Source organism: Excalfactoria chinensis, chromosome 28 (assembly GCF_039878825.1).
Source record: "Excalfactoria chinensis isolate bCotChi1 chromosome 28, bCotChi1.hap2, whole genome shotgun sequence".
NCBI lineage: Eukaryota > Metazoa > Chordata > Aves > Galliformes > Phasianidae > Excalfactoria > Excalfactoria chinensis.
Window position 1 is genome coordinate 558,732 of NC_092852.1, and position 19,307 is coordinate 578,038.

General features: G+C 51.2%; 2 protein-coding genes across 2 annotated transcripts; both read right to left on the reverse strand.

The window, feature by feature from the left end:
* Positions 1–5,973: 5,973 nt before the first annotated feature.
* On the reverse strand, positions 5,974–9,655 carry AQP5 (aquaporin 5). Its single transcript, XM_072358100.1, has 4 exons — positions 8,966–9,655; positions 7,800–7,964; positions 7,319–7,402; positions 5,974–6,787 (listed from the first exon to the last, which is right to left on the reverse strand). Exons 1-4 carry the CDS (start codon positions 9,326–9,328, stop codon positions 6,602–6,604), a joined length of 798 nt encoding a protein of 265 aa, XP_072214201.1. The 5' UTR covers positions 9,329–9,655; the 3' UTR covers positions 5,974–6,601.
* Positions 9,656–15,377: 5,722 nt separating this feature from the next.
* On the reverse strand, positions 15,378–18,292 carry AQP2 (aquaporin 2). Its single transcript, XM_072358101.1, has 4 exons — positions 17,927–18,292; positions 16,888–17,052; positions 16,368–16,448; positions 15,378–15,593 (listed from the first exon to the last, which is right to left on the reverse strand). Exons 1-4 carry the CDS (start codon positions 18,290–18,292, stop codon positions 15,378–15,380), a joined length of 828 nt encoding a protein of 275 aa, XP_072214202.1.
* Between the last annotated feature and the right edge of the window lie 1,015 nt (positions 18,293–19,307).

Consider the following 19,307-nt stretch of genomic DNA (forward strand, 5'->3'; position numbering starts at 1 on the left):
ACCACTGCCACTGATAAACCACCTTGTTGTTCTGAGCCAGCCCTGAGCCAGCACTTTTCCACCTCCACAACAACACGTCTGCAAGTAAACTTGAAAAGGCAAAGGTGTGTTTGAATGGAGCCACTGGAGCCACTGGATCTTCCCCCTGGGGAGGCCACGTCTGCAATACTGTGTCCAGTTCTGGGCTTCCCAGTTCAAAACAACCAAAGATCTTCTAGGGGAGAGTTTGGGCCTCAACAGTCACCAGAGGTCCCCTCCATCCCCTATGATATCCCTAAGCACCGAATTGGGCTTGGCTCAGAATCCACTCCCAGCCCCCTCCAGCCCTCTGAAGACAAATAGGAATGCATTTCTATTCCTATAGAAGAATATAGGAGATATATAGAATAGATATATAGGGATATATAGAAGAATATAGGAGATATATAGGAGAAGATAACTCCTGCCAGACTCCCCACCTTTTCCACACACGCTCAAGCCCTTTGCAGAAGGAATTGAGCAGAGGTAGGAGGCAATGGTTACCTCCAGACCTTCAGATCCTGTGCCCTCCTGGAGGCCACGGACACCCATTTTGTCTGCTTTGGTCTGTGTTTGAGACATCAGGGCTGGTGCTAAGTGGCAATGACACAAGCTGAAGCCCAGCAGCTCATCAGCTCCTGGTGATGCTGGTGCCAGAGGAAGTCTCATTTACAGACAGTCCCGCAGCGCGCTTTGATGTGGGTGGCTGTGCTCTGCGGTGAGGAAGAGCCTTATTAAGGCAGAACGGGTTGCTCTGCTGAACCACCGGGAAGTTGGTGCTGCTGAGATGCGGCTGTTGCGGGTGCAAAGATGAGATCTTCAGGTTCGTTGCTATTTCCACGTTAAAAAAGATAAAAAAAGAGAGTATTTTGAGGCTGGATGAGACAGGAGGGATGAGTAAAGTGGAGCACATGGATGCTGCCTGCGGGGGGCTGACGTTCAGCTGTGGCTTTTTGCTCCAAATCCAAAGGAAAAGCATGAGGTGGTCACCGCGGCAAAAAGCAAGGACAAAGCCGGGTGGAAAACAAGCCTGCTGATGTCAGCGGTGGTAATAGGTGCATATTTACACACTCCACTTAAATGGGAGGCTTTAACTGCTGATTAACTGCTCTTATGGGATTTCTTCGTGAAACACCTGACAAATGGGTTTTTTTAATGCCCTTGGAACAAAGCGGGCTGATAACGTTTATATCCTTTTCCTCTCTGATGGCAATTAGCGCTGATTAAAGAGTCCATAATTCATACGAACTCTGAGTTGGGAGGGGAGGGGTGGGCAAAACGGCTCTCGGTGTGGGAAAGCAATTGGCCTCTTTGATAACCAGATTAAGAAGTAATAACTCCCAAAGGAGCAGAGCCAGGACTCACTGTCTGCAGCTGACATTGCTCTGCCACCAAGGAAATACCGCCCTGGGCCAGGTGGAAAATCACAGCTGCCAAAAGCCAAAGGAAACCCTGGGGAAGGGGAATCGATTTATTTGCGGCCTCGTATTAAAGGGTGAATTGTGCGGGATTGCTTTGAGTTCGTCCTCGTCCAGGCTTCTTTTTTTCCTAACCAGGCTGCACAAGAGGGCATTATACAAACCTGCAGCTGCACCTTGCTTGTGGGCACAGAGCTCTCGCTGTTGTGCCAAGCAGGATTAGAGCTGTGCCAGCAGAGGAGGGCTGTATCCTGGAGGATGTGTGCCAGAGGCTTTGCTTTGATGGCTGCTTCTTGGGGTGGGTTTGGAGCTGGTTTCCCAGCCAGTGCGTGCAGCTCTGCGTTTGTTCTTTGTTTCTTCCCCATCCCACAACACTGTGCTTCTGCAGGCTGAGGACAGGCACTGACCTGGGGAACCTTTTGCTTTGCTGCAAACCCGAATGCTGAGCATGCATTGCCCTTTGGATGGGAGCCTGATGGCTCCCAGGGTCCGTGGTGTAACAAAGATGCATTTAATCCTCTCCTTGTTTGCAAAGTCTTTGCATCCTCATTGCTCTGGGAAACCCTCCTGGCTCTGGGTTAACCTTTACCAACAAAGCCCCTTTGTCAGGCGGACCTCAGGGCTGAGGTTTGCTTTGTTATTTTCCCTTCTTTCCTTTATCAGTCTTTATTTTATTGATGTCACCACCACCCAGCAACACAAGGACCCATTATTCCAACCGTGGCAGGACTTTGCTTGGTGGCAAAAAGGAGATTAGGAGCAGCAGTGGGCGATACCTGGGGAGCTGAGGCCAAAGGTGTGAGTAAGAGGAATGCTGGCAGGATCCAAGCAGTGCTCCCATATGCCAGGCAAGGAAGCCTTGCTCTCACACGAGGTCTCTGCCTGAGTTTTGTGATGGGAGCAGTGGGATTTGAGGGTTTCCAGGCGTTGCTTCCCATTTCCATGGTGAGTCCCAGCAGAGGGCAGCAGGAGGTGCCTTGGGCACCCATGGGTGCTGCTCTGGGTGTCAGGATGTGCTGAGCCCATCCCCTCCAGTCCCACACTCCGAGGCACTGATAACTTTGAGCTCTACCAAGAAGAGGCACTTTGGTACTGTAGGAGGGTATTGAGGTGGGAACTGAGACTCCATGAAGTTCTATTTCAATCCTACCTGGTCTCTGGACAACTCCTTCCAATCTTTTCCATAATGGCACGTGTTTCTGTGTGCAGCACCCATACCTACCTTTATTTCCAGTACAAGTGCTGCACCTCCTCATTCCATCCATGCAATCACAGGGACTCAGCACACTGCTGGAAGCAGTAAGGTCCAAGCAGAGCCCCAGTGCTCCCCATCCACCACAACCTGACTCAAGGTGCTCACTCAGCCTCTCTCCAACCCCAAACAACCCCTGGGACGTGCCCAGCAACCCAAACACAAATGGCAGCACCTGATATTCAGGTGGAGGCCGCGGAGCTGGGGTGCTGCTTGTTGACAACAGGAAGGGTGGCTGTGAGCTGTCTGCTGGCTCAGAACGAAAAGGCACCGCAGGATCCATGGGCTGGGCAGGGGGTGAGTAGGAGGGGAGGTTGGATTCTGTGCCCAGCAGGAGATGGGTGCTGGCATGGGTTGTGCCATGACTCACGCCAACACCCATGCCAGTTTGTGCCATGCCTCTGTGCAGGGTTTCTGCACAATCCTTGCAGGATGCACTGGAAGTTTTCTATTTATTTGTAAACCTTGGGCATCCCCCAGTGCAGAGGGAGGCCGTCTCTGCTTTTTCGTGCTTTGTAGAAAACCTGCATTCAGCCCCATGCAACACACTGAAAACCTTCGGTTGCTCGAGATATTCCCATTGGATCTCACTGTTTCTCAAGCACTTGGTCCATCCCTGCCCTTCCAGCAACCTGACGGACACAAATAGACTCACAAACAGCCTCTGCAGACCTTCTTTGCACAGACTAAAGGCCGCTGGTGCATATAAACACGTAAGGTTTGAGCTGTCACAACACGTGAAAATAGCTGAATATTTCCTCCCTGCCAGAAAAACATGAAATCCTGAAAGCTTTGCGGTAACTACCAGCCAATGGAAGAGATGCTCAAGGATGAGAAACAACCTGCATAATCTTCTTAGTGCGAAAAAATTGCTTGTAGGTACATTTAGGAAATAACTGCATCCATTCCCACCCTTTAATTACAGCGCATATGGACGGCGTGTCGGGGTGTATTTATGTGTTTTGCCTGACTGCATATCTATGTACTCTTAAAACCCAAGCAGCTGATAATGGAAACCAACACTGTAGCTGACTGATATCACCTCGTATGGCCGTAAGGAGATGCAGTCAGTGCAGCAGTGGAGATATTGCTCCCAACATTGACATTCCTGTTTCTGGCAGAAGCTGGGGTGCGAGTGAGTGTGGCACAGCCGTGATTGTGTTATCGTCTGCGTAACGCAGCCCGTAATAGGCACGACAGGTAAATCTGGTTCCAAACGTGCAGGGATTACACCAGCCCTCAATGCAGCTGCTGAAATCGCTGCTTTCCGTGAAATGGCAATTTTTGCAGAGGGGTGCAGGAAAGCCTGGAAGGTTCTCAGTTGTAATAATCCCATTAAAAGCAGGGACAGACTGTGAATGCTGGGGGGGTGGGGGGAAGGGAAGACAAACAAAAATCCATCTTTAATATGTTTTAAAGCCTTGTTGCCTCACATGGGTGGGTGTGAGCGGGTGGGGGGGATCTCAGGGTTTCCATCTGGGTCTGGGCATGAGCCCTCTGACCACCCCGGTGTCTGCTGGCTGCATTCAATGCAACTTGTGCCCGAATTTAATGCAACCCAGACCATTGGGAAGGATGTGAGGTGTTCCCCTGCAAGGGGATGCTGCTGGCATCACCCATGTCCTGTATTCCCTCTGTCTTAGCAGAGCCCACTCCCACCTATGAACTGGAAAAGGGTCTCCATCCCCAGCGCCCACCTCCCTCCTGCCCCCAGCCCTGCATGGGGCCGGCCCACTCACGTTTCCCAGCTGTGCTCTGGGTGATTTTAGTGCTGACACAGAGCGGCTGCTTCAGAATCCTCTGATTCATCCCATGGAGGGCTCACACCCATGCTGGGCTTCTTCTCCCTGTTGGGATCACATGGCAGTGCTGCTGTGGGGTCAGCTCCTCAGTGGGTGCAATTCCCTCCTGCCTTTCCTCACCATGGGAAGGGGTGTGTGGTCTGCCAGAGCAATGCTGTGTCTTTTTTCAGCATAAAGGTGGATGGAATTTGGAGCAGTGAAGCAAGGAGTGATGGACAGGGATGATCCTTGCATCCTCACGGTCCAGAGGCTGCAACTTTGGGGATGCCAATTTGCTTCTATGAGCACTGGCTGCTTCCCCAGCCTCATCTTTCGCTTGGTCACTGTGGTTTTGCTTCTTGAAACTGATCTGAAGTCTCTTCCTCTTCCTTTTCTCCTGCTTGGCATCTCCACCTCCTGCAGAGAACTTGGAGGTGGCAAAGGAAAACAAGGCGCACATCAGGCTCATGCAGTGCCATTGCCTGGCTGTCATGCTAAAATACAGCTGGGGGTAACCTGTCTGATTGCATTCAGGCTGCAAATGGTATTGGGGTGCACGCAGGCAAGCATCATCCTCATCCCTGCAGCACATGGAGGGCCTGCAGTGGTGGAGCTCTGCGCAGGGTGGATGCAAGGAGCGGGCAGTGCCAGCACAGCATGCTGTGTTGCAGCCCAGGATAGATGGGCTGAGATGCTTTGGCAGAGGGTTGTGGCAGAACTGGAATAGCAGGGCCCTGGTGAAGGTCAGGGTGAAGGGGTGTGTTTGGCAGCAGAGAGGGGGCTGGGGAGTGGTGGGGTCAGTTTTTGAGGGCACCCGTGGTGCCGTGTGGGAGAACTGGAATGGCAGAATGCCATGCCTGAGTCAAAGCAGGGAAGGAGCATCGCTCGGGGCTCCTCCCAGCTGCACCCTCCTCCAGATGGGCTTCAGGGTGCCCAGAGCTGGGCACAGTCTGCTCTCACCCCACACTGGTGCCTGTTCCTCCATTCTGAGGATGAATGCCTTTATACCCTGCTGGTCACCCTCCCTTATCTGCAGCAAGATGAGGGTGGAGATGTGGTACTAAGGAGCATGATTTAGTGGGCAATACTGGTGGGTGGAAGGTGGATAGTTGGGTTAGTTGATCTAGAGGCCTTTTCCAACCTTAACAATTCTACGATTCCAAGAATACGATCAAATCAGACCTTGGGATGGGTTTTCTGCTTCATGTGTCCAAGACATCTGCATTGCCAAACCCCCCTCTGAGTCCTGCCCAGGGCTGGCTTCCTTCTAGCAAGTCCTAATTTGAAGATGTTACCTCTCCAGGCAGCCTCTGCTTCAGCTCCAACCCTTGGGAGGTGCCCTCAGGGGAAGGCAGCCCTTGGTGCTCTGCTTCCCCTATGGCCAATGTGGCCTCAGCCATCGGGTGCCTCAGGGTTTGGGACCAAGTGCCACTCATTGGGATGGTTTGAATCTGGTTTAGTCCTCCTAAAATTTGATATCTGAGTGTGCTTGCACCCATGGTTTGATTTGGATTTCCTTTATTTGCAATAAATAATACACGACATTACAAAGAACTCACACAAAATCAAAATATACACATGTAATAATTGCTTTCTTTCCGCAGCCACAAATAAACAGGATGCACCAGCACCAGCTAACGCGTGAAAGAGCATCTATGAGCAGCATAGGTGGGGAGGGAGCTGGGGGGACTTGCTGTGCCCACCTGCCCAAAGTGGTCGTTCCTCTCTGCTGGTGTCTGCACTGTGTTTCCATCCCCTGGGCCACCAAAGGTGGGTTGAGGTCCCACGTGTGCCAAACTCGTGGTCTCAGGCATCCCTGAATTGTGCAGATCTCAACAGCTTGAAGGGATGCAGCTGCTGGGTGTGGGACCACCACGGAGGGCTGCTCTGGGCAACCTCCTTTGCTGAGCTCAGCTGGCTGCAGTAAAGCTGGGAGAGCTTCTAGCGCTCACGCTCGTGTAGAGGGGTTATATACACACACTGCAATGCTCCGTTCCTTCTTAGTCACGGATGGCCTTTGAGTTAGAAGGCTTTTGCTTAAGAGTCTGCTGTAGCTGGATGTGTTCATGTGCACACATGAGCCCACGTGTGGAGTTTCCTCCTCCAGTTCTGCTTGGTTTTCCAGTTAGCTCCTACGGTGGGGTCAACTCCATGGATTTCTTCCTCTCCTCTCTCTGTTCTTCCCATTCCTCCTCTGGCTCGTAGGTGCCCTTGACAATGGCCACCCTGTCTGACATGTTCATGCAGTAGGGGACGAGGATGTAGAAGTACAGCAGAGCAGCCAGGCAAGCCCCAAGGATGGGCCCAACCCAGAACACCTAGAAAGCAACAGGGGAGAGGGTGAGGGTGAGTCTTGGAGGTTAGCACACCAGATCCAGCCATCACACAGCATCCACTACTACTCCACATCTGCCCCAGGGAGAGGTGCAAATATCCCTTCCAGTGGACTTTTTGTGTTGAATCCCCTCAGCTGAAGATGTCAAACTCCTTGAGGGCAGTGATGTGATGCTCTGGAAGGATGATGGTGAGCCTGCAGGCAATGCTGGGCGAGTGGGAAGCCTGAGCCTTTTCTGTGTGCTGCACTGACCTCATGTGATGTCCTATGTAGTGCTCTCCTTTGCACCAAGGGTTATCCTTGTATCCCTGCTCTGTCCCAAGGACTGACCTTCTCTCTTCACTCTGTGCTTGAGGGGAACAACCTCCCTTTGTTTATCCTTTCAACTCCGGAATTGGCTTTGAAACTCCTGGTGCCATATTCCCAAAGGAATTACTGCCCGGTCCCTTTGTCACTCATGCCTGGCTCTGGAGGATCCTCACCCTGCCCTCCCCAGTAAGCAGCTGATGCTCACCCAGTGCGTGGAGCTGAACTTCCTCACGATGACTGCAGGCCCAAAGGACCGTGCTGGGTTCATGGAGCAGCCAGTGAAGTAGATCTGTTGGTGAGGAAAGGAGATGGGGGTCGGGATGTTGTGTCACTTAACAAATATGAGCAACTTTATCCCACCTGCAGTAGGGACTTGGAACCAGATGAGATTTAAGATTCCTTCCAACCCAACCATCCTTTGGTTCTATGGTCTTATGGACCTTTCCAACCCAACCACTCTATAGTTCTATGGTTCTGTGATCTTAAAGGACCCTTCTAACCCAAGCCATTCTGAAATGGCCCTCGGTGCTATTTCTCTTGCAGAGATGTGGGGATCCCCATGGTGTGGAGAAGGAGCCCCTGGGGTCTATTTAACGCAAATCCCTCTGGGACTGTCTGCACGAGACTATTCTGGGGAGTCCCATTCTAGAGAAATACCTGCCTCATCACCCCCCTTGGACACTCACCCCCACCAAATGGCCCACAGCGACGGAGAGGCCAATGGACAGCGCTGGGGAGCCCACGTTGCCATTCCTCCTGTTGTCCGTGGATGCGAAGATGCAGGCAGCCAGCTGGAAGGTGAGAATCATCTCCACCACGAGTGCCTGGCCTGGGGTTGTGTTGTTGTTGAGCTGTGAGCCGTTGAGAATGAAAATAATTAAATATGCCAGGTTGGAAGGGCTCTCAGCTCCTTTTATGGTGGATTTGAGTCTGCTCCCTCAGCACTTGATGCTTTCCCACCTGCACGCTTAATCCATTTGTTCCCTGCATTTCTCTCCCCATCTTGCTTGCTGCAAGCCATGTTAATCTGATTCATCCCCCATCCACTTTGTGGAGGAGCTCCCCAAGAGGAAGCAGCCACTACAGGAGGGCAGGGGAGGAAGAGTGTGGGCTGAGATGAAGATCTCCTACTGCCAGAGGAACAGGGAAGGTCACAGGGGTAAGACATAAGGGATGTTTGGCGTGAGCTGGCAGTGGGATCAGGCAGAGCAGTAATCCCACTGCTCCCATTTCAGCTGTTTCCCAGCACTGCCCCCAGGGTTTGGGACACACTGTCTGCCTTTGCTGCTCTTGCAGGGCTCCACCACCTCCTCTCCTCTGCTAAGAGGAGACCCTGCCCCCCACAGCCCCTCTGTGCCCTCCCATGCATTGCTCCTCTTTGCACATTCACCGGCTCTTCTCCACAGACCCTCTCCATCTGAACCCATTCCCAGCTCCCCATGGTCCTGCTGAGCTCCCACTGCCCATACTGGTTTGGCTGGGCTCTGCTCCCTGCCCCCCTCTATCTCCTGGCACAGCTCCTCTCCTGACACTAATCTCCAGGTGGAGAGGCTGCACTCAAGAACATCTCAATGGTGCTGGTGACTCACTGGGGCCCTTAGGATAAAGGAAGAGCTTATTAAGGGAGAAAAAACCACACCATTCATCACACCACACAATAAATCTGTCAGTGCTCTCTGGCTACATCGACATTTGCTCCAATCTCATTCCCATCCCCTCTGCATACAGGACAACACGTCAAGACCAACCATCCCCAAGGATTTGGCTCTCCAGGTCGGCACGGGTGCCAGAGAAGCAAAGCCTGCATATAAGGTGAGCAATGAGGCAGATCATCTCCAGGTCAGAGACTTACCGAATTGATGGCCAGGTTGCCACGGGTATTGGCTGGTGTCACACCATAGAGGATGCCAGCCCCGGCGATGGCCCCAACCAGCTGAGCAATCACATAGAAGAGTGTCCGGAGGAAGGAGATCTGATTTCCAACGAAGAAGGCAATGGTTACTGCAGGGTTGATGTGGGCACCGCTGATGTGGCCAAACGCCTGCACCAGTGTGCCGATGGCCAGGCCGAAGGCCAGCGAGATCTGCAGGATGCTGGGGAGTGCAGATGGCCACTTCAGTGCCGAGCCGAGGCCGATGAAGACGAAGATGAGAGTGGAGATGAACTCGACGAAGACGGCTCGAGCGAAGGCCAAAGTTAATACTTCCCTCTTCATGGTGGGAGTGGGCGGAGGGCGGCTGGGAAGGAAGAAAGTTTAGGTTTCCTCTGTCTCCAGGCTCTTCTGTCTGCACCGAGTTGTAGGGCCATACCTATCTATATATGCAACAGCAGCAGGGAGCTGTGTTACAAGGCGGTGGGTGGAGCCGAGGAGTTAGCCAGTCCTCCCAAATTATCATGTGAAACTGGAAAAGTTTCCATCTGAAAATAACTTCGGAGCCTCTTGGTGAACCAATGACTCAGATATTGGTGGTATTTCTTTCTTCTTCCCTCTGCAAACAAAGAGCCCCTATAGGGTGTCTCCGTGGTCGTTAGATAACACAGTTGCATAACGATGCTGCGCTCCCTCCTCTGCTTTTCCCTTTTACTACCTCTTGTCAGGTGCCGAGTGTTTGTTAGCAGAGGTGTAGTCGTTATTCCCTTCCTCTATGTGCTCGTGGAGCAAAGAACACTGCAGCTTTGCTTGAAAACTCCCATTGCCGTTGTTGGGCTGGAGGAGCTGTCCTGGGGCTGTGCTCCCACGCTTGGCCAAGTGCATTGGATTTAGATAAGAAACGAAACGTTAAGTAAAATTAAGCACCTGGAGCTGCTCCCGGGCTGTCAAGATAGCTCAAAGTCAGAGAGCAAGTGCCTTGCGATCACCCCAAGGGCAGGGCTTGGGGGACACTGCCAAACTGGAGCTTCCTCGAGGTGCCCACACGGGGGCTGGAGGAGAGAGTATGACCCAAGAACAGAGGGCTGATTTCAGTCTATGAACCCCTTTGCTGCCTTTCTACTCTGCTGCTCCTTCCAGAGATTGATAAGCATCGGGTGTGGGTTTCACCAGCGTTGGCGGTCAGTGCTGCTCCGTGCCAATACCAGGGAGCGTGCATCCTACCCCGTCATCTCAGGTCCTTTCTTTTCTTTTTGCTTTCCAAGCTCTTGCTCAACAAGGTCAATTATTTTGCTCATGGGAATGCCAGCACAAAGCCACAGGCATTGCAAGGACACAAGCCACGTTTGCATGTCTCTTCTCATGTTCACACGGCACTGGTCTCCATCCCAAATCCATCTGGCTGGAAGTCTTTGGCTGGCAGGGAGCTGCTGGGGGGCTGAGGTTTAGGGGCTCTGGTGACACTTCACAATGATCCATTTACAGCTGTGTGCCAGGATTTATGTTTGTTTCAAATGCGTTTGGGTGCTCTCCTCTGCTCTCCTTGCTGTTCTCCAGCACAGCTGGTCGATTGTGTCTTGCTTTTCTCAGGCAAACCGATCTCTCCATGCAGGGGATATCCGTGTGCTTCTTGCAGAAGTAGTCACTCTCCAGCACACAGCAAGCAAAGCTCCACGTGCATTTTTGGTAAAAAGCATTTCAAATCCCTCTTTGAATTCAAAAAGCACTGAAAAATAGCATTCACTGCTGCCTTCTGCTGGGTGCAGTCAGACTTGCATGTAGCCAGTTCCGTTTGGGGTCAAAGCCAGGAGGGATTCCCTTCTTCAGAGCCAAAACTAAAGGAGCCCTTTTGCTCCAGCTGGGCCCTGAGCTCAGCACACAGATCCAGTGCTCCTTACAGCGCAATTCCTCCTCCTCATTTCCTCCTGGTTCTGCTGGTCCTGGGGATCTGGCCGGGTGAAAAACCAGCTCTGTTATCCTAGAAGCACCCGGTCCGTTGGCGTGTTTTGGTGAAAGTTTTGCAAGCTGGTTTTTCAAGATGCCCTGGACAGATTCCAGTTGGAGTAATTGCTCACCTCTTCCCTTCCATCCTCCTGTGGTTCCTTCTGGACTGGATGCACCTCACTCTCATCCTCCCACCCTTTTCATAACGTGGCTCTCTGTGCATGGTGGTTGAGTTTTGCTGTGTGTGTTGATATAGGCTGGTGATTTCAGGTGACAGTGTGGCTTCAGCTCAACACTGGCAGCACCAGGCTTGAAGTCACTCTCCCAGACTGTGGATAAGAACCTCCAAAAGTGAGAAAGCCCTCCCAGCAGAATAGGGGATGTAATGAAATGATGCTGAAAACGATGGGGAAAATCCTATGGAGAGAGATGTGGGGTGTTTCTCTAATTACAGACCCTGCAAAATGGGTTTTCCCTTGGTTGTTTAAAGACTTTCCTCTCTGGGGTTGTCGTGGTTTTATGAGTTTTGTTACCCTGTCATGGCGTTCCTGCTCGGCCTCTCTGATGTCTGACCACGAGGTGTTGGGATGGCTTCCTTCCTCTTCCTTTCTACATGCCCTCCAAAAAACCTGTGTGAGCTGAAAGTGTCTCGGATGCTTCACATGTAATTGAATTGGGCAAGCAGGCGTTGCGCAGGGCCCTGCTGACAGATGGACACCCACGTGCCAGGGGCACGCATACCTCACTTCTCCCAGTGGCTTTAGGAGGCAGGGAGACGTGGAGGATTTGCCATCACGAGTAGAACGTCTTCAGCCACTCTTCTTTTCCTTGTTGGCATCTGCAAGCAAAGAAAGCACAACCAAAACCCACCCACTTATCTAACTCCATTGCAGGGCCATGTGGCTTGGTGGCACCTTGGGGATAGTGTGCAGGATGCAGACAGGGAACCCAAGCCCACTGCTTGCACTGCTTGGATGGGAGGAAGGCAGCTGTGCCTCATCCTTGCCCCGGGCTCTGTGGCTCTGCCTCACCCACGGAGGTGTGTGTGCCATTAACTGGATACGTGTGCCAGACCCTGTTGTCCCTGGGTTGCTGGTTGCATTTCTGAGCCCTCGCCATGCTTCTATTAATTCACTTTTTCCACTGCAGCCCTGATTTCTGATGGGTTCAGCTCTGTGTCAGACCTCAAAGCCTGGCAGGTCAGCTTGCAGGGGGTTGAGTTTGGGCTATAGGTGCTGCTGTTTTTGGGCTTGCCCTCTCACCTGGCTCCATACGTTGACCAGGAACCTTCCAGCTGGCACAGGAATACAAGCAAGGATAACAACAGCAACAGCAGCCAACTCCTTCTGCTGGAATCTGTGATTAGCCGGGATTAGATGGCTGGAGGAGAAAGTTTGCTTTGGTTTGTTTTTAAAGAAAGGCTGCTTCTTGCTGGCTCAGCTCTGGGAGCTTGCAGCAAGGTATGAAATAACCCAGGTGGGGAATTCAAAGCAGAGCAAGCAAAGTTTTTGCTTTTCGTCCTAATCCCGAGGCTGCTGCTTTCTGTGGTGGGGTTGGGGCGAAGCCTCATTGCACCGTGGTGCCTCTGTGCAGTCAGGTTCAGATGAAGCTTTCAAGGATTTCTCTAATCTACCCCACGATCTGCCCGTGCTTGCTTTAAAGTCGAGGGATTATTCTGCTGGCCTGAGGCAAGTGACGTTTCCACCTTCCCCTGCCCTGGAGGGTTTGGCTTCCCCCAGCAACCCGATCTGTTGCTTTTGGAGCAAAAAACCCTTGAGCTCCACTAACCAACTCCCAAAATTGGCTGTGGGAGCCTTTGTTGTGGACGTGTCCAATGTTGGCAGCTTTAGGATTAGTTGAGCTGCACTCACTTCCAGGACTTCTGCACTTGATTTTGGGACAGGCAGAAGGGAGAGGGTACAGCACTTTGTGGGCCAGGTTTACTCTTGGAATGTCCCCATGTCTTTGCCATCCAGCCCTTGCTGGTCATAGACCTTGTAACCCAGACCTTGTCTGTAAGTAGGGCTGATGCCATCAAAATGCTGAATAGTGTTAATACTTAATAACAGCATTGCTCTGCTCCTTGCTTAGAAATTACTTGGCAGTCTCTAAGGCATCCAAGCAAGTGGATGCAAAGGCTTTGGGGCTGGTCTGCAATGGAAATGCCAGCATCCTTAATAATTAATTTGCATCATAATAATCATTACATTGACACACGGGGATAATCACATGTAGTAGGGAAAGCAAAGCCCCATTAGAAAAGAGATCTCTGCAGATCAGCCAGGATGAAAGCTGGGTCTGAAACCCGTGTCCTGATTTTCAGGTCTAGCCCTTTCCAGTGAAGCCACCTGCATCAGTGACACTGGGAGGCTGCATTTCTGCTCATCTAGGTAAATACTTTGCATTCTTAGGCCAGTAGCCACTCACTGGGATTCAGACAGATGCGCATTTGTGAGATGGCTTTCCTCTTGAAATGTATTTGCCATGGAAGTCTCATCTTTGCCCACACAGTCTTCTTGTAGGGTTGCAAGGAGCTGGCGCTGCATCAGGAGATCTCTAATTCAGCAGCACTGGTGTAAGTCTGGAATGACTGGCTTGGTTTCCTGACGGTGCAAGTTTTGGAAGTGTCACTGAAGACAATGACAGCTCCATGGAGAGGGAAAATTCACGTACCTGATTGTCTCCAGAGGACTCAGGCTGCTTTAGCCATCTGAAAATCTGGTTCAGTGAGATTGCTTCATGTTATCACTGCATGCCAAGAGCAGAATCCAGCCAGGCCAGGAATGGGAGCAGCGTTAGGTGATGAAGGAGGAATGGTCCTTATTTGGTGGGTTGGTAGTTGGAAGATGGGGGCTATGCTTTCACTGTTATTTTTGCAGATCAATAGGCTGTTGGCTTGAAGCTGGTCTGCATGATACATAGATGACCACACACATATTATATGACCACATACATATTATATGACCACAAATGTGAACTGAATAATGACACACAAATCAGTTCATTGGGTAGAAGTGAGTTTAAAGCGCTTTATTTGAAAGAGCACAGTAAGTTATTAGACACTAAAACTCATCCATAGGGCTCTTTGCAGTTTATGTGTCATAAACATTGTCGTGGTGCATAATAACTCGAATGCTGGGATCTGAGGGCATGTAATTAACTTCAACACTGAAAAAAAAATGTCATCAATCATCTGTATGGTGTTGTCTATAGAGGTTCATTGTCAGGATAAATTCTGGGTAAATATGTTTGTGTTTTCCTGGAACACATTGATTGTTTTTCCTTCAAACAGCAGCAGAAGTGAGAACTAACGTTGAAAATGAGCAATTGGTGATTTATATGAGACACTGATGCCCATCTTATTGAATACTTCCATTAACAACCTCAGCAGCAAAATCCTAAGTGAGGTGGTGATGTCTTGTGACGGCGCAATACGAGGGAGATATCGTCAACAGAAAGAGGATGTCATGCGGGAAATGCATAACTGTGGGGCTGAGTAACAGAAATGAGATGAAATTTAACGCTTAAAAGAGCTAAGGCATGTCCCAAAGACAAACCCAAATTCTTTGACTACTCGAGTGGCTGTAACAAGGTTCTGATGAAAGGATGGGATGGTCAAGAACCGTTGGTGTGGTGCATCTATGAAAGCAAGAGTTGGAGAGCCTCATATCTGAAATGCTCTGTATTACTCATCTGAAATCAGGGTGGGATAGGAATGGAGGAAAGAAAGCAAAATCCAGGCAGAAAGAAAAAGCGCTGAAGCTGAAGGACAGCAGTGGTCCAAGAACAGCCAAACTGTGGATTATCTAGGGCTGAAAATTAGGAGGTTTCTCATCATCACAGGAGAGAGCAGTTGCAAGAGCTCCCCAATGGGGTCAGAGGGAACCTGAGGACACTCTTCCAGCCAGCAAAAGAAAAGGGCATCTGCGTTCCACTATGGGTCATAAATGTGCTTGGGTTCCTCGCAGCAGCAAAACTTGCAGGTTGTGAGATCCGCGAGGCAAGGAGCAGGGCTCCCGTGTGTGTGCAAACAGCTGGGCAGTGAGAAGAAGTGGGAGAAGGGTGAGCAGAGTTCAAAAGCAATGAGGCATCGGGTGGCAACCTCCACACCCAGCAAACGCCTGTAATAACACCTCTCTGCAGCGCCTCGAGAAGGGCAACGAGCTCCACCGCGCGCTGCCTCCTGCGAGGGGGACTTGAAGGTGGGACTCCAGCATGTGCTCGTCCCTGCTGCTACCCTGGTGGCTTTGCTTTATCGGTGCTTTCCTCTAAAGTTAGAAAACCTGCAGACATAGAGCTGGGTGGCAAAGCTGGGCCATCACAGCGCGTCTCCCCACGATGAGGCAACACGAGACAGCAGCAAAATATAAATGGAGAGAGGAGAGAGGTGAAGCACTGTTTGGAACATCGGCGTTCTCTCAGCTCCTCTCCTGTCCCAGGGTTGGCTTGGCTATACCTTCTCAGACATCCCCCTTGGCAGGCTCTGTGGGGAGTGCAGCTCCACCGACTGCCGCCGGCGTGCCTCGCGCTCTGCCCAGTCCTCCTCTGGCTCCATGCCCTTGAAGATGGCGAGCCTCTCCGAGAAGGTTTTGGATTGTGGGAAGAGAATGTAATTGTAGATGATGGACGCGGCCGCTGCCCCAACCAGGGGGCCCACCCAGAAGACCTGTGGAAAAGGGAAAGAGAAGAATGTGGCAAGCAGAAGCCTGCCTGTGCTTGGAGGATGAAGAGGAGACGGGGTCCTTGAGAGCATTACAGGGATCTTATGGACCTGTTCAACCTGTTTTGCTATTGAGAACAAAATACAGAAGACAGACCTGCCCTGGCCCTCTCTGTTGACTTGGCCATCTCTTGTCTGTTCCCTCGTTGTTATGCCTGAATGTACATGCCCACTCTCTTCTGCCTCTTCCTCTTCTGAGGGTCAGCACTGTACATTCTCTACTTATGACAGCACTATTGTGAGCACGATTCTGGTTTGGGTTCCTCTGAGGATGTCATCCTACCCATTTATGCATTCCTATGGAGAGGAAGAGGCCCCAGCTTGGACACCTCTGAGCACAGCCACAGCTCCAGCACTGAGCTGACAATGCCTGGGAGCGTCCCTAGAAGAGCTGATGGAAAATGCATGCCTGGATCCAACCGGAACCAGGAAGGGTCTTCACGATGGTGAGAAGAGCTTCATTCTCCATTGGTTTTACCTCTTATGCTAAGTCATGGTCAACAAACCACACACCCTTTTCCTGTTGCAACTCACCCTGCTTAGATAAGCTAATTAAGCACCCAGCAGCCCCACCTCTCTCTGCAAATCTCCACATCTCTCCTCTAAACAGGAGCTGCTGCTGCTGAGATGCTGGACCTGGTTGGCTTTTTGTTATTCTAAGAATACTGATACCCTGGGGGGCTCATCCCATTGACCCAGCACCAAGACAACAGTTCTTACCCAGTGATCACTGAAGTCTCCAACGATTACAGCTGGGGCAAAGGATCTGGCCGGGTTCATGGAGCAACCAGTGTAACGGATCTGCAGAGAAACACCACTCTTAGTGTTAACATTAAGCCCTTTTACCACAACTGAATATACCCCAGTGTGTTATTAGCATGATTCATCCTCCCAGTGTATCCCATTCCAGGAAACAAAATGCTACCAGCTTCCAGCTCCCGAGTCAACACACCTGAGTCCTATTCGTGCATCTCTGCTGCAAGCAGATGTGTCTGCATGGTGCAACTCGGCTGCAAGTTGGGTGATGTATACTGCAATGGGAGCACGTTTCTGCCGTGCCTGTTCCTGGATCACATTGCTACTCCTTGCCACAGAGGACTGAAGGAAAGTAATCCCATAGCAAGCCACGCAGGCTTGCATATCATTAAGGATGGAAGAAGTGATGCAAACATTGCTGCTCTAATCCTGAGAGGCTGGGAGACACTCCACCAAGCACTGCTCTTTAAGCCATTCCACTCACCCCAAGGAGGTGTCCAACGGCAACAGAAAGGCCAATGGACAGAGCAGGAGACCCCACGTTGTCCTCCCGGCGTTCATCAGTGGAAGCAAAGATGCAGAGGACGAGCTGGAAGGTGAGGAAGAGCTCGACGGTCACCGCCTGCCCCGTCGTCGTCTCATTGTGCAGCTGAAAGGGGAAAAGGCATCTCAGGGATGGGCAAATTCAGTGTCTGGAATGCAGATTTAGAAGGGAAACCCAGAAAGGCAGAGGAAATGGGTGAGAATCGCCCTCCTGCCCAAACCCAGAGTTGGATCTTGCTCTCCTCTCTCGACATTTGAAGGATGATTTGTACAGGCAGCTACATGATGAGCAGCCCACAGGGGAAAAGAAAATCAAAATCTCTCCTTTCAGGTGCTTTGTGTTTGAAAACAGCATTTGGAAAATCTCTCAGAACTCTCATTGCTTTGTCGGTTTCATTAAACCTCAGCTATTATCAATATAAGTAGTCTTGTTCAGACTAATCCTCAGATCCTTTCCAACCCTTTTAATCTCTTTGGCAGTGAAGCTGGGTCTGGCAGTGCCAGCTGACTTCTGCAAGAGAAGGGATTTCCCCGTGCTGCCTCCTAAAACACGCTGCCTTCCTCCTCTTCACCAGTTCTGGGTGATGCTGCTGCTGGAGTGGGCATCTCTGCAGAAGTACAGTTGCTCCTACCCATGGAGAAGGGAGTTACAGTGAATGCTGTCTTTCTCTTTCGGTCTCTTTTTATTGCATGCATGGTTTGAGAAGGGGATTTGATGAGGGTTTGTCTCCTATCTAGGTGTCTATCCAGCCAGCTGGATCACCTCTGTTTTCAGTCCCTAAAAGCAAAGGAGCAGATCTGGAGCTCAGTCTTCACCCCTGCTGCTGAAAGAACCCATGCTACATCTGACCATGCCAATCCAATGTTTAACAAAGGTCCTTGCTGACCCCAAAGCCCTTCTACACATCCCCCGGCCTTCCTCCAGCCCCATCCCAAACCTCTCAGCTCCTTCTCACACCCACCACGAGCTGCAGCCTCACCTTGTTGATGGCCAAGCCTTCCCTCGAGTCAGCTGGGGTGATCTCGTGTAGGATGGCAGCCCCTGCCACGGCCCCCAGGAGCTGAGCCACCACATAGAAGACTGCACGCAGAAAGGAGACGTGGGAGCCGATGAGGCAAGCTACTGTCACTGCTGGGTTGATGTGAGCTCCGCTGATGTGCCCCAAAGCTTGGACCAGCGTGCCGATGGCCAAGCCAAAAGCCAACGCAATTTGAAGGATGCTCGGGGCGGAAGCTGAAGGCCAGTTCAGAGCAGAGCCCAGGCCAAAGAGGATGAAGACCAAGGTGGCCAGAAATTCTGCCAGGACAGCCCGAGTGAAGGCTACAGAGCGGAGTTCCCACATCATGGAGGCTGCAAGGACTGGCCCTGCCTGCAAGGGCTTCAGGCAATGGCTGTAGCACTGCAGGATCCAGAGAGGATGTTGGGGGTATGAGCCCTATATATAAGGGTATGGGATGCAGGAGGATTGCCCGCTGAAGGAGGTGGGGTTGTGGTCCTGGGAAACCCAATGCTTTCCTTCACTTGTGTTCCAGCTGAGGGAACTTCAGAGCCTGCCCCTGCTATTAAAGCTAGGGAATGCAGTGCTTGCCATCCTTGAGAGGGCATAAATCAGCCTTGAGCAATGCCAGGAAATGCTGCTTCCTCTTCCCATTGCTTTCTTATGAAGGCTTTGGAAGTGCTCCTTGCTCCTGTCTCCCTATCACCTGCACATTGGGGAGAAGAGAAAGTGAATAAGGAAGCTGTAGGGCTAAAGTGGAGCTGACCTGGAGCCCTGCATCAGCCACCCAACCTCATGGACAACTTGTTTCAGTGCTGGTCATCTCACATTCTGCTTCATATGTAAATAGATTTTTCCCTTCAATGGATGTAGATCTATATCTACAATGACTGACTTTTGGTGCTTTTGACTCAAGATTGTGCCTTCCTAATTAAGATTTTATAAGCTTAAAGTGATAAACCCCATAGGTCTTGCTGAAGAGAATGGCTAACAAGTCAGTTGCTCTTCCCTTCCATTGCTTAGGACATACTGTCCACTGGCCATGTCTCTAAGGCCTTTTGCTGGTTGGTTTGCTGCAAAAATGGACTTTTTTCTCCTCCTTTTTCTTCCTCTCATTAACTGACTCTTAAGCCATCCTGGGAGAAGTGCCCCCCCAGGGCAGAGCTGGAGATGAGAGGATCATTTCATCTCCTGTTTGGCTCCAACAAAGGCTTCCGCTGCAGGAGCCAAACATTTCCCTTCCAGAGGAACTGTGTGAGTGCCACTGAACGGATGTGAAGAGCTGGCAGAAAAGATTCCATATCACTCAGATTGCATTGCTCCTTCCCCCACAGAAGGTGGGGAACAATACTGTCCCTCTCTT